This window comes from Gavia stellata, chromosome 15 (genome assembly GCF_030936135.1).
Source record: "Gavia stellata isolate bGavSte3 chromosome 15, bGavSte3.hap2, whole genome shotgun sequence".
Taxonomy (NCBI): domain Eukaryota; kingdom Metazoa; phylum Chordata; class Aves; order Gaviiformes; family Gaviidae; genus Gavia; species Gavia stellata.
Window position 1 is genome coordinate 11583616 of NC_082608.1, and position 14912 is coordinate 11598527.

The following is a 14912-nucleotide window of genomic DNA, read 5'->3' on the forward strand; positions in this document are numbered from 1 at the left end:
CCTACAGCTCTTTCTATACAAGAAAGAAAATGCTGCCTGTTCCCTCGTGGCTGGTCATAACTCCCTGAGGCATACCTTACTTCAACCCTCTGAAGTAGAGGGTCTTGCTACACATTAGCTGTACATAGGAACATAACTAACGTCCAACACTTATTAACTGAAATTCTAATTAAATAAGGTTGACAACTCCCAGAAAATAAAATGGACTCTTGCATGCTATGAATTACATGCTCCTCTCCTCCCCACAACCAAAATAGCTCTCCAAGACTTGCATGACCTTGGATGAAGGCAGTTGGCAGGTGTCTCCTAAGTGCAATTTTCTTACTGACATGAGGGTGATAATAAACTCATTATCCCACAGGGTACATTAGTTCCCTGCTGAGTTTTCTTTATGTATTTAGCTTCAAGAGGGATTGGACAACAGCATTACTCAGCTGCCAGAAGGTCCATCTGAAGCCAGCTATAAAATTAAGTGTAGCCACATGAAGGGCTGTAATGAAGCCCCAGGGCACAGTAACATTGCTGCTCACTAAATCCCACAACCCCTCCTAGCACAATCTGGAAAAGGAAACCATGGGGCATCAATGTGACAGCTGTTGCTGCTTTAAACAGAAAGTTGATCTCTTTTACCAGACAATGAAGGAAATATCGCAACTGATAAGTTCATGAAGGTAGAGCAATGCTAGCAGAAGTTCCTACCATGTTCCTCTACCTCCTCACTACCCTTCAATTCCTGTCAAGGGGTTATTTGCTACCAAGTTTCTTCCTCTTCAGGGTGTAGCCACCTTCTTCTCCCTTACCCTACACTAGAGCAAGGGGTAGTCTAGCTCTTTCCTTTTCAGCTGTACTAGGAGGCAGGGGGTCACCCAATGCCTCATCTTCAAAGTTCTGCTATTTTCCATCTCATCTCAGGGTGCTGCCTTCAAGCCATGTTGACCCTATGAAAGGCAATGTAGAAGAAAGGAGAGGCTGGTGCATGCTCACTGTACACAGATTAAAGTCAGAAAGTTAGAGGCTAGCACTCTAGGTCTGGAGCTGATGCAGCTGATGTGTGGACAGAAACACTTATTGCTTGCTGTTATACTGGTGCAGACACTAATGTAAGCAGTATGAGACTACCCTCATTCAGACTTCTCAGATATGTAGTTCATCTTTCAAGACAGATGCCTCCCAAAGAAATAAATATAGTATCTTAATGGCAGTAGCACTTAAGTTAAAATCACTTGAGGGCAGTCCCTGTATAGAAAAAAAGCTATCCTTAGCTATACAAGGAAGGATAGGACCAGGCATTTAATAGGAAACAGTTTTTATTCTAGAAATTTAAGATCGGTATTTTTTTTCAGCTTGCTGGCATTGTTGTGGAAGACAATTCTAGTTAGGTTCCAGTTCCCCATCCAGACCACCAGCATTGCTATTTGTATATTGATTGTTAATGATAGCCAAGTGACTGCAGGAAGCAAAATTGTTTGGCAGGATGCTTTCCTTTTAAACTAACATTTTTATTTTTTTGAACATAATTCAATACAGCATTACAGACAAGAAATACCACAGTCTCTTTACACAAAAATTAAAGAGTGCTTTTTTTTTTTGAGTGTACAAAACAAACCTATGCATGACAGGTTCATTGAAAGATCCCAAAAATAACAAAAGGCTAAAATGTTACTTTAAGTGCTTCTTCTTTAAGACTGTGCCCCAGGTTGTCCCACCCCAAGCCCTGCACACTGAGCCATTATTCTGGCCCCTGCAATTAGATTCCAGTGCTTTGCAGTTGGGCAGACTGAGACACGCTGAATTCACTCTGGTTCCAAGTTCACTCCTTTTGATTTCCACATCAAATCAGGAAAACCTAATTTTGCAACAGTAGAAAGTTTTACAGGAGCAGTAAGTCTGGATTCCTTTACTAAATAAGCTACAAAGTTCTTAATCATAGAAGTTTCTAAAGTCACATCAATATTATCCTTGATTGGCCTGCAGGGATTTGACCTGATTGACAGAAAGTCTAGTTGCCCAGTAGGAAATAACTCCCACAACCACAAACTTCCTGCCCCTGCTAGGTTAAAGAACCTGACAGCCAAATTCAACCTGCAAACACCACCTTACCATAGTCCTGCTTTCCCATTAAACTACCAACTTGGTGCAACATAGTAATCTGCCATGCAAACACATAGAATTTTTAGAGTATGAAGACTTACTGAATAATTCTAAGTTACACTGCAATCTCCGTTCTGCTAACACAGCTAAGCTTTTAAAAATTATTAAAGAAAGATCTGTTTAAGCTATGCCTACTCTCAAGTACTGCATTGCTTTCACAACCATGATAGAAAAGGTACAAACAGGAGATATTAAACTTACTGAAGACTCAGCTGTTGAATATGGTGCTGTCATTTTTCCTCCAATCATATGAAGAGATAGACTTGACATTTAACTACTTCCTCAAGGAGCATACAATGAACAACAAGTATTGCTACAGGATTAGGGCTTCATTGTAATAATTGAGATCATTTTAGCATTTGCTTCAGGTATAGTTACCTCAATTCATTTCTTTAAGTGCAAAAGAGGAACTCTTTCGTAAGCTGTTTGTATCCTCTGACAGAATTTAATCCCACAGTGGCACACAGTGCTAACAAGCTTATCAAATACACATTTGACAGACTTTAAGAGTAGCTTACTGTTGATCTGTCAGAGAGGTTGCCTTGTCGTATGTATTCTATTGCAGCCTCAATTGAGGTTAGACAGTATCCCAATTCATCCTTCACTGAACTGGAAAGCCTGAAGTTCTTTATGTAACTCAAGTTGGCCATCCTGAAATAAAAAGTTAAAGCCATGAACCACTAAAACTAAAGACGACACTAGCATGACATATCTTAATACTGCAACTCATCTTAGCCAATCCAGGTAGACAATAGGTGCGGGTTAAGAAAAAGCTTGTCGAAAGGTTGTTAGGCTAGCAATACTATGGCTGTTCTGAGCTTCGTAGATGGATCACAACTCTACTTATCTCAACTATTCAATGAAAATTTATTATTTGTATATAAGGAACACGAAGGACAGGACAACAACAGCAGCGAGATATTGTTTCACACATTTCAAACACCATAAGCACCAGTGTAAAGCGATAGCATTTTTCCTTTTATTTGTAGCTAATCTCTGAGATATGGGATACACCAACACTAAAATTCAGTTCAGGTAGAGGTGAAAGGTTTAGATATACTTTTACTGATAGCGAGGAGAGATAAACACAATGGCATAGGCTAGCAGCAAGCAATTAAGCATTCAAATCTAGTTGCTCTGTATGAAATGTATCAAACATCTAAAAGCTGCATAAAAGGTTTCACAGCTCCAAACACAGACTAGGAAGGACCAGTCTGAAGTCTGTATTGACATGCAGATTTGGTACAGAGATGGCCTCCCATTACAACTTTTTTCAAGGCTGAGAATCAAAACAGCAAAGGCACAGCACTTGAATTCCTGATAGATCCTTAATTTGGTCACACCTGTAATATACCTTTGCTGTTTGTCCTACTAAAAATAGTTTTCTGCATTACATCAGCCCCTCTTACAGTTTCAGCAAGTTACAACTACATCTTCAGAAACATTTGCCCCTACAGCAGCATTAAATATAAGATGATATGATGGAGCTCTGCATAGCCAAAATATAGTTACATACCAGTTTGGTATTTCTGTTTTTACAAGTAAATACAGCAAAACAGAGAGAAGATCATCTGCACACATGGTTTCCATGTTAACTAAAAAAAAATTTGTAACTGATGTTAGTCATGTCATGGTTCAAGTCAAGAGCAATACCTATAAATGAAGTTCTGCCTCCTAAGACTAAGGGCCAGCTCTACCACTAGAGAATGCATTGAGTAACCAAGGCAGCCCTTCAAATGTTCTCAACCTCCCTCTAAAATAGGCTGCCAGGAGCCAAAACACAAATACTGTTTGTACTGGACAAATTGCAGTATTTGACTAGCATCCCCTCCTTCCTAAACAGAAAGAGCCAGAGCACTAGCTCAAAATTTCCATAATTCTTGAGGGCAAAAAAACTACCCTCTAAGTTGATACACTTTTCCATAACCCAGGAGTCTTCTTGAAGAAAGGAAGATATGAGTAGGGAAAGCATAAGTTCACTGTACTACTCCATTTGCTTAGTGGAAGTATCTTCTCTCTCCAAGCTAAATAAAATAAATACCAGGTTAAGAGGTCCATGTTTTCCTATCACAGAATCATTTCTGTAATCCATGGTAGCACTTTGAATGCAGTGTATAGAAGGTTGGTTTGCCCCCCACCAACACTGCATTTTTGCAGAAGATGCATCTTAAGAGTATCAATTTCAAGATTATCAAGGAGCATGGACAAATAGATAAAAATGACCTAGCAACAATCCTCAATGTTTAAAATGGGTCACCCTCAATTCTTCTGCATGAGAAAATGTCCTAGCACATGCAAGCTTTTCACATACTCTAGCTAAAACATACATAAGCTAACCAAGTACTCTACCTCACCCCACGAGAAACAGTGAAGTGTCTATCTTGCCTCCATTTTGCTTTGTTTAGAGACCTGCAAGGCAGACCCCAGTCTAATTGTGTTTAATCCACAAGTGCTAGCAAAACAGTTGTTTATATACTAAGTGCTTTGTGTGTACTGGTTAAGAAAAAAATTATAGTTAAGTTATTAATTTACTAATTACTGACCTCTTTGGCTAGGAGATTGCATAATAGTTTGTACCACTTTCCGTAGACAAAGTAGCTTCTGTTGAGGGGAAGTACATTTGTTCAACTGACCCAGTTCTCGCTTTGCACGTGGTACATTAAAACTATGAAATAATTTGAAAGAAATGGTTAGTATACAGAGTTACTGTGCAGGACGTCCAAAACCCAAGTTTTAACTTATTCAGAGTTGCAATGAAGAATGGTATTAAAATATTTCCATCTCTACTCCAAGTACACTTGCATTTCTGTACCCTGTAGATGGAAAGGGAAGCGTAAGAATATAAAAGCAAAGGAAGTAATGATCAGTGCAAAGACTGCCCTAAAATGACACTTGCAGAGCTTTACCTTTCCATCTCAAAGGAAAGAAATATAAGAAAAACTTGCTGTTGTCTGAGGACAGACACTTTTTGGCTGGTCTGAGAACTATTTAAGACAGGATTTCAGTGACTCCTTAAAGAGTCCACAATCATCTCTCACCTGAACTCAGGCTTCACTCCGATGTCTTTTTGCTGCAGGTCTTGAAGGCTCCTCGTGATTTTGTTAAAAGCAGCATCCTAATCAAAAGAAAGGCAACAGTTTTTTTTAAATGCACTAGATTACTGTAACTCATCTTTAGCAATCAAACAAACTTACCTCACTTGCCTCAATAGTCCCCACATATTTAAAGACTAGATCATATATAGCATGGTGGATATACATCTGTAGAAAAACAACAGTACTTTAGGCATGAAAAGGAGAGTTAAAAATAGCTTGCTAATTATTGTCCTTCATTTCAGATGCTTACTTCAACTGCTTGTTTAATCAGATTCATCTGCTCTTCTTGCTTTGCAAGCATCTTCTAGAAAAGGAAAGCCATACAAACAGCAAGAGGAAGTTAGATAATTTATTGCTTAAGTAACACTATGTATTGTGTATTTAGTTGAGTAAGTGTTTACCAAGTGCGAATCTCTCAAAAGATGCTGGAGACATTTGGTATAAAGTGCATTGACAGAATCCTGGGGCAAGGGGAGAAAAGAAATAAGCATTCAGATTCAGGTTAATCTGACTTGAATAAACAAAGCATAAATAAGCAAAGAAAGGAATTCTTCCCTGCCTTAGAAGTGTTCACTATAGTAAAATTTTTAGCTAGAAAAAATGCTTTTACCTAATAGTTAAGGTGTAGTAATTCACAATTGAGAATTCTACTTTCCCCTTCCCACCTTCCTCAACTCTAGACTACTCTGACATAACAAAGCTCAGTAAGACAAAGATATCCAAAGCAGTGAAGTGAATTATATTTAGTAAGTTAAACATCAAGAAGCAAGATACTGACTATGTAGTGGCGGAGGCTTTTCCTTTCATGTTCTTTAAATGTTCTATAGAAAGATCCTATGTATTTATCAAATCTCTCACAGTGCCTTCCCAAGAATTCTCTAACATCTTCAATATTTTTAAGAGAATAGGAGTTTGATGAAGCTGTAGATTCACCTAAAATGAAAGCCAAGAATTAACACATAGGTTTAATACGCATGCATGGTAAAGTACTTTCTGCCCCTACACACAGAGCCAGGTTATGTGCAATGAAACATTAATTCAGCTTACTATACCTTTAACCAAAAGTATTGCTTTTAATTAAAAGAATGTAATACATCACATGTAGAGTAGGCACTCTCACCTTTTATGTCAAGTATTTATTTGGAATAGCTAAAACTGATTTCACATGCTTTTTTACCCTGGGGTAATTTATTGCCACATACACAATTCAATCTGAGTGCAAATCAAGCTTAAAAGTAGAAGAAAAGCACATTACAGTATTGACTGAATGCCCATACATGAAGTCAGTGTGCCTTAAGTGAGCTGTAAAAATCCCATCTTGGACTTTTACATAACCTATTCTTTATTTAGACACGCTTTCTCTGAATGGGAGAGCAAAGTTGCTTCATGTAACAATTAAAACAAATCCACTTTCCATCTGAATAAGACAATTGTATCCCTCACTTAAAATTCATATTGCTTTTCCAAAATTTTTTCTAGGCAAGTCCTTCATTTGCAAGCAAAGGCAGCCAACTAATAACAGGCTTAGATCTCATTCATTTCAAATTACTTTTGAAATTACAAATTACCTCACTTCTGAAAGACTGCTATACAACTACATTAAGTAATGGCTGAAAAAGGAACGCCACAAGAATAATTTTTTAGTTTTAGGTTAATATTTATAGAATTTAAGCCTATATGTATGCCAGGTATTTTTTCAAAACAGCTTTCATACTTCCCTCACAGTACTATTTTCACGCTACCCTAGTATTACTTCACTTTGTCATCATTTGTTTCAAATAGATATTCTTATGTATTTAGGAAGATTAGATGTTTATTTCAGAAAAAAAACATACATTTTAAGAAGTCTCTGTTCCTTTTAATTAGTAAACACAGATTGTTATAAAAATTTACAAGGAAACCCTGCTACATGCACAGCTTTAATGCCTTGGAAATAGTGTTCCAGCCTTATCAAGAGCACTTTTAGTATTAGGACAAAAATTAACACATTCAACTTAATGAGACAGACCACTACAAGAAAAGCTGCTACATAACTATGCTATACAACCTCTAACTACTGATGAAGTGATCATAAAAGAATTTACCTCTCCAGTTTTCTGTGCATCCACCTTGCGTCTCACGACACATCACATTTAACACTAAATTCCCTTAAGCAGTCAGCACTAAACTGAACATTGCTAAAAAAATCATGTCGGATCAAGTATTCTGCACATGATTTTTAGCGCCAAGACTGGGGCATAGATCCTACAGAATTAAGTTTGCCTGTCAGCAACTTAATATTTCTCTCCAGCAGCATACCAACATCCACCCCAGCAGGCTAATAAATGCCAAGAGCTTTCAACCAAGCCAATGCTTTTCAGAATGAAGGAAAATGTATTAAGCATATCAAACATACTAATTTGCTCACTGTGCAAACAAGACCACCAAGTCAACACTTCAATACATACTTGAGCTTTCTGTTTTTTCCAATGGATGAGCTATGCACAATATACTAAAGCTTTCCTCTTTTTCATTGTAAAATGTTTCCTCAAAAAGAACAGGTACTGAGAGATGATAATTAAAACCAGTTCCTAAAATGATGAGGTTTCCTTGTATGAAGATCTCCTGAAACAAAATGAAAACCAGATCAAGTGTAAAACTCCACCAGAAGAAAGTTACTCTTTGGCTTCTGCATTGCATAGTTACATTTCTAGGGAAAGAAGAAAATCTTGCAAGACAAGAAAGACCCAGATTCAAGAGATCTCATATTCTTGTGCTGTGTAGACACTGAAACAAAGACTCCTTCAGTCTACCATGGCTAGCTAAACCTTGCTTATACCTACTTTCTTCACAAGTCTACTACTAAAGGAGGTTTCAGACAATCTCCAAAGTCTAAGTGACTATTTGCAGATTTTTAGAGCACTTTTACTAGAAGGGAAATTGAAAAACATTTTAGAATTGGGGCTTAAGTCCTGCTTCAGAAAAAACACCACACATCTTGCCTACATTTCTCACACTCAGCTTTATCTTCTCAAGCAACTCCAGTGAGGACATCTGCAGTAAGATCTAGATGATAGCCTGCAAATAGGTGCAAGATCTCAGACTGTACCACAAAATTACAAGTGAAAAATCATGATCCTATGCTGTGTTAGCATTGGTTATCGTGGCTTGCTGCTACTACCTTAGTCAGATTTCTACTCTACTTACTGAACTGAATTAATACATCAGGCCTCAATACCATCATAACTTTGTCTTAAGCCTTGGTGAACTTGCATCTGCATACAACATAGGCAGGCTAATATTTGCCTGAAAGCTAGGGACAGTTCTTAATTAAGTGATAAAGGCCCTTCTGCCACACAACAAAATTCGTAACAGCCACATAACACAGATAAATTGACAAAGTTGCTTCACCAAAGCAGTAAGCTGAAATCAGAAGCAGTGTTACCATCTGAACAGGGCAACTATTCCTGTGTACATGCCAAAATATAGCTTTTGCTAGAAAGCAGTATATCCCTGGGAACTTTGGCTTAGACGGGCAACATACTACTTTTGCCAGTTAGCTCTAACTCCTAGCTACCTCTCCTGTAACCATTAGTTTACACTCAGTCATCAGCTGCAGTGAATCATTTATTGGAGTGTCCCCAAGCTACATTCACATATCAAACCAGAAATACCTTTCCATTTAAGGTCTGAAAATTTTCTTCTAGCGGCTTCAGAACATAAGATTCAAACTGGCAGGTAGACAGACTGTTGCTTGACAGGCTTCCTTTGCATGGAACTAACACCTAAAAAAGTTAGATCATGCTTTAGAGAGAAATGCCATGTACCACCAGCTAAACACCAATAGCTTTTGCCCTTCAGAGGCAAGCAATTGAATCTGGCTTATAAACATTTACTAGCAAATGTATAGCAACTATAGGCACTTTTGTTTAAATAAATAAAAAAGAAAGGTCATTGACAGACACACAGTCCGGTGACTAACCTAGAAGTTTCATTTAGTGACTTATCTAAAAAAGGACGACAGATGTAGCTAAAGCAAACAATACTAAGAGAAGGAGATTAAATCTTATTTCAGTTACTTAGCATCAGTCACCTGAACGACTTAAAGTTACGCAGCTAGTAAAAGTGCAGTATATTTTCAAATTAAAATGAAAATCCATCAGAAAATAAAAAAAATCTAAGAAACATCTTGCCTTACTACACACCAACAGATTGGCAGTTTTGAGACAAATTCTTTAATTAGAAAGCAACACATTATGAATACAACAAAGCCTGTATAACTGCTGAAGAGAAATACATCTCGTTGTCAAGGAAGAGATAAGCATGAAGCAAGTAGTTCTTTCAGCATTCAGCTTTTAGAAACGGTGTTCAGAAATGGTGTTAGAATACAGACAGAACTGGTGAACATATTTTAGCATTTCAACTGATCACATCACCATCTTAAAAGTAATATACAACTGAAAGAACCCTATCCACTTTAAGGCTTAATTTTATAATCAGGTAAAAATAACCCTCGAGTTTAATAGAGTCTCCACACTCCTAATTTTGGCTGGAAACTAACTGCAGAATATCCAGATTAGAAGTCTTAAGGACTGGAGTTTTTATTCCAGCTCAGTTTAAATGGTTTTATTTTGTTATGTAAAACACTGTCAGGAATGAGTGATTGTCTGTCCACCACGGATTTCAAAAGTTCAATCCCATTTTAAGTTACAAGTGAGAAAATACATAACTTCAGTTCATAGCAAAGAAAATAAGCTTCCTGTAAAAATTAGAAACACCAACTTTGACCTTTTACTACCATGCAATATATCAAGAGGTCTGTATTAGTAAATAACAAGCAACTTAAACTAAAAGTTACTCTGGTTCACTTCCAAGTTTTGTAGGCTTGCACTAATCTTTACATGTGTCATAGCAGGCTTATGATTTAAATACATACAGCTACTATTTAATAAGCAGCTTTTAAATGTACTTATTTATACTTACAATACCATGGAGTTCTGCAACTTTGCTGCATAGATCAGGACGCCGCTTCTGAATGGCCAAATAAAAGGGATTTTTCAAGATATCTTCATCATACATAGCCATATGGACTCCAGATATTCCAAAGAGATTTTCTAAAATACATATGGAGAATGGTTAATGTATCATACAGGGTATCTGTTAAAGCATAATATTTGGGAATACCTAGGGGGCCATTTGATTACTCTTGTCTAAAAGGAAAAAGCACTTTCAGGTCTTGATGTAAGCAGTCAATGTCATGCTTAACTAATAAGAAGGTAACTATAGTTACTCAGAAGTTATTCAGAAAGGTTATTTTACATGAATATACAGTTCCGATTACATAGTTATCCTCATAATGTCTCCTTTGGTCTTCCAGGTGTTGGAGTCTAACAACAGGTGGTATGTTTGGACAAAACTTAGAAGGAGAGAAGTTAAGATCTACATTATTACCACTTTGATAGACAATTTAACTTGCACTGCTAAGGTCTAAAACAAACCAAGAGACATGAATTAACAGCTTCTTTACAGCAGATTCTACTGCATCACAGGACATTGCTGCTTTTGCAGTATGCTCATGTAAGTCTTAAGACTCACCTGTGTAAGGATTACCAACTGACACACAACAATGAGACACCCAGATAGTGTAATAGGAACCTTGTGTAAGGCAATCCTCAACTTTCCAGGGAAAGTTATAGGAAAGAGGTACACCAAGGAGATAAGAATAACCATGGATAATAATCAAAAAGTCACAGTGAAATGCATCATTCGTCATCATCTCTGCTCCCGTGGGAAAAGTCTCAATGAACTGAGGTCAGGCTGATGCATAATATTTTGCAAAACAGCAAGCAAAAAAGTGACTGGAGACAGAAAACCCAACCTGTAGGCATTGGAAAAGGTATCATCAGGTGCATTACAAGGAAAATATGATCTCTAGAGGCACCAGACCCTGTACTGCTTGCTTCCTCAATTCTAATTCTCTACAAAAAACTATGACACAACCTAGTCACAAGGGTAGGAAAAACCCTAATAGGTCTCTTCTGGAATAGCTTCAAAATTATTTTATTCAGAAGAATTGAGACAACCAGGCTTATAAGTGCTTAATTAACTAGTCTGTTCTATGTCTTTTCCCCTCACTCAGCTTCCCTTAGGAATCAACAGAAGTTGCATGATTTCCTCATGCAATTTCAGCTACATCCTAGGAAAGGGTGAGAACAGGAGCAGAACTTTAATTTGAGCAAGCCATGCTTACGCAATCAGTATTCCCCTATTTTATTAAAAGTAGAATTACACCTAGCACTTTATTTGCTCAGTGTAAGCGTCTTATGCTTTTTCTGTTGCACTTGTAACATCTTACTACCTAATTCTGTACTGGTAGATCATGGAAGAGACATGAAAACATACACTCAACTCCCACACATTTTTATATCAATAGCCTTTCAGTTTCAGCTATGCTGTTAACTGATCTATAGTCTGGTCCCTCCTTATAATTAGGTACAAGGAGAGCTCCTTTAGAGATCTAAACACAAACATGATCAGGTAAAGCTGCAAGCCATTTCACTATAAAGTTATCACTAATTACTTACAGCTTGGACAACCTCAGCCTGACCACTGAAGTTTGGCAGTGGCAGATAACTGCCTCAAGCAGGATTTTCCTGTGAAGTTCCAGATAAAATGGTCCATTTGCTTTCAAAACATAAAACAAAACTAAGAGCTTCCACGAAACAACACTAATTCAGTGGTCCCAAAACATTGTTGTTTGGGGCATAGATATGAAGTTTGCTTACACAAAGGGGAAGAAAATGTTTGCTCATTGACACCTTCAAAAGACTAGCCAAGTTCAGTAATTACAAGACTTCAAACCTAGAAGTACAGATTTGCACAAGATCTGTCCTACCACAGTGCCTTGGTAAACAGGATGATCACCAGTAATTCCACAGCTGATGATTGCTCATCACTGATCCGTAGACTATCAGGGCTAAGACAGACCTTAATAAGCAGGACTAGTTGGCTAAAAAAAAACTGCCCAGTGAACAGCTGGCTAGGCCACAATTCCAACAATATCTTAAATGACTGCAGCTTACAGTCCAAACATACATAATAGATGTCACAGATTCCTAAGTCAAACACCAGACAGGGCTGTATGTATACACCTGTGCAGCCTGCAAAACAGTCTGCCATGGTAAGACTTACTTTGGAGCCCTACATCCTTTTTTGGGTGCTGCACTTCAGAAGTGATGACCTGTCTGGAGGAGAATCTGAAGTGAGAAAGGCCTGGAAGCAGGATCCAAAACATGAAATGCAGTGATGTTGTTTACACTGAAGAAACTGCATGAAACAGGCAAGAATCTTTTCCCCCAGACAGATCCAGCTCTCAGTGAAGGGCATTTTTTCCACATCAGTAGAAGAAATAGACCTCAGCTGAAGAAAAGAGATTCAGATTACAGATCAGGAACACCTTTCAGAAGAGAAGATAAACATACATTTTAGATTGCTTGGCAAAGCTATTAAGTCTCTCATATTGTAATCTTTAAGAACCTGTTAGACAAACCTCTGCTAGAGGTGGTAATGGACATAGTGAGGCTAGGAGGCTAGATTATATGGTCTCCCAGGGCACTTTCCAAATCAAGCTTTTATTAATGTAGTTGGCCCACTGAGGCATCTTTATCTGCCTTTTTATTTGCTGAATTCATATTCAGTATCTGGTCAAATTGTAGATGAGACTGCTATGACCCTCCCCAAGACAGTGATGAAAAGATAGGAGCATGCCAAGTACTGTGTCAGGGAAAGAACACACTGGCACAAGGCAGCAACCAAGTATGAGACTGCAGAGACAAAACTGCAGTACACAAGTGTTTCCAACTGCTATGGCTATATTGCCACTTTTTCAGCTTAACAAATCTTTAAGTCCAAAGAGTTCTTCCCATAATAGGAAGGGGGAGAGAAGAACACATTCCACAAGTCTTCCTCACCTAGAAGCTTGTATCTCACCATCGAAAAACCTGATAAGCTTTGTCTAGAAAGGAATTAAAAACAAGATTTCATTCCCTGGCAAAACAGATGTAAGAGATTTATGGGAGGAGAGGAGCTCCCACAGAAAACCTGAGCTTATGAAGCTTGCTGTCACTCTTAAACCATTGCCTGCACCTGAAAAAACAGGAACAACTAGAGTACTTGAGATCACAGGAAGAGCTTGAAATGATAATCTTCAATTCCTGGTTCATGAGTTACACACCACAAATAACTAGTTTTAAAACACTTAGTGGCAGCCACATAGATTCTTTTACTACACAACTACTGACAGGGTTGAATCACACTTGAGAGCTCCAGCAAGAAGTGGAAAGAAACCGCATTCAAACATTGAATTCTGGCACTGTAGCTACTGAACTAAGATGCCATCAATGTACTGCACCCCAATAAGGAAGCTAAAACTTCCAGTTCATACGGGTATTTGTCACCCACCTCAAGCAGAAGCAGGCTGCAAACTCTGAACTGCTCACCACATGCATGTACCTGTACAGCAGGAAATAACCACCAGCCAAATTAGTACTGTTTTGGGAATCACAATTCTGAATTTCCTTCCCTTTTCTCTCTCCTCCGCCCCTGCATCTACTTAGCACTACGTTAGTGAATAGCTATCACATCCAATTAAAATATGGGTATGAAAAAGTAAGGGTGAAATACTTAACTGAAACAGTTAAGTTACTGTATTCACTTGGACACCCCTCACCTACCCACAGCATTCTTCAGAGATCCTGAAGTATGGCTGTAGAAACCATCTACAATTTAAGTAATTACAGAAAAACAAAGGACTTCACACTAAACTTAAATACATTAAGTCTACAGAATCAAGAGAGCACATTAAAGCTGCCCCAAATTTTGGCTCAGGCATTTTTGAGATTAAGTCAATTTCTTTCCACCCCAAAAGTTAAATGCATCTGAAAATACCGCCTAATGCATTGCTGCAGTTCTATGAACACATTAGAATACTCCATTGAGAGTTTGTTGGCAGAACACAACATGCAACTTCAACCTCATTTAACTTGGGGGGGAGGCAGCACCAAGGGGGATACAAACTTACTCTTCTAGCTGCACCTTGGACAGCTTTAGATTTACTAACATTATGAAAGCAGGAAGTGTACAAAGCCTTGTACAGATTACCAGAACTGTCTAATGCTTAACAGAAAGCCCACTAAAAATTGTCATAAGCCATATTCACTATGAATTGTATAAATTCTATCACACTGAGCTGTAAAGCAATACACAAGTACTAATGTTATATAAAAGGTTTAATGGCATCACTTAAGCATGTGGCTTCATGCCTGTAAACACAGAAATAGCTCAAATTGCTGGAAGAACAGAAGCTAGCTGATCAGAGAATCTAATAAGCATTATGTTACTGTTTTTAAAAAAAATCATAACCTTAAAACAGCCAAATCCTTTCTAGATTAAGAGCAGAGTGGTAATGCTAATGATACAACTATGGTACAAGGGATAGCTAAAGTGAAAAACATACCATGGAATCTAAGCTCATCACCGTTTTCTCCAAAACACTGGAAATGGAGTCTTATGACCTTCCATACTGAGAACAACACTTTAACTATGTAACTGTACTTAAAGCCTTTAAACAAGGCTTTAAACAAGGCTTTAGCTATGATAATTTATTTTGTCATTGGTAGTGTTTTCCTT

General features: G+C 37.9%; 1 protein-coding gene across 2 annotated transcripts in view; it reads right to left on the reverse strand.

Annotated features, from left to right (window-relative positions):
* The window catches only part of ANKRD27 (ankyrin repeat domain 27), a 35193-nt gene extending 24860 nt beyond the window's left edge, over positions 1–10333 (reverse strand). For both annotated transcript variants that reach the window (XM_009812675.2, XM_009812674.2), the window contains exons 1-11: positions 10209–10333; positions 8900–9010; positions 7694–7850; positions 6025–6179; positions 5648–5707; positions 5497–5550; positions 5346–5411; positions 5190–5266; positions 4695–4816; positions 3668–3746; positions 2670–2802 (exon numbers count right to left, since the gene is read on the reverse strand). In XM_009812675.2, coding sequence (XP_009810977.1) covers positions 2670–2802; positions 3668–3746; positions 4695–4816; positions 5190–5266; positions 5346–5411; positions 5497–5550; positions 5648–5707; positions 6025–6179; positions 7694–7850; positions 8900–9010; positions 10209–10310 — 1116 coding nt within the window. In that variant the 5' untranslated portion in view covers positions 10311–10333. The remainder of the gene's footprint in view (positions 1–2669; positions 2803–3667; positions 3747–4694; positions 4817–5189; positions 5267–5345; positions 5412–5496; positions 5551–5647; positions 5708–6024; positions 6180–7693; positions 7851–8899; positions 9011–10208) is intronic.
* Positions 10334–14912: the final 4579 nt, after the last annotated feature.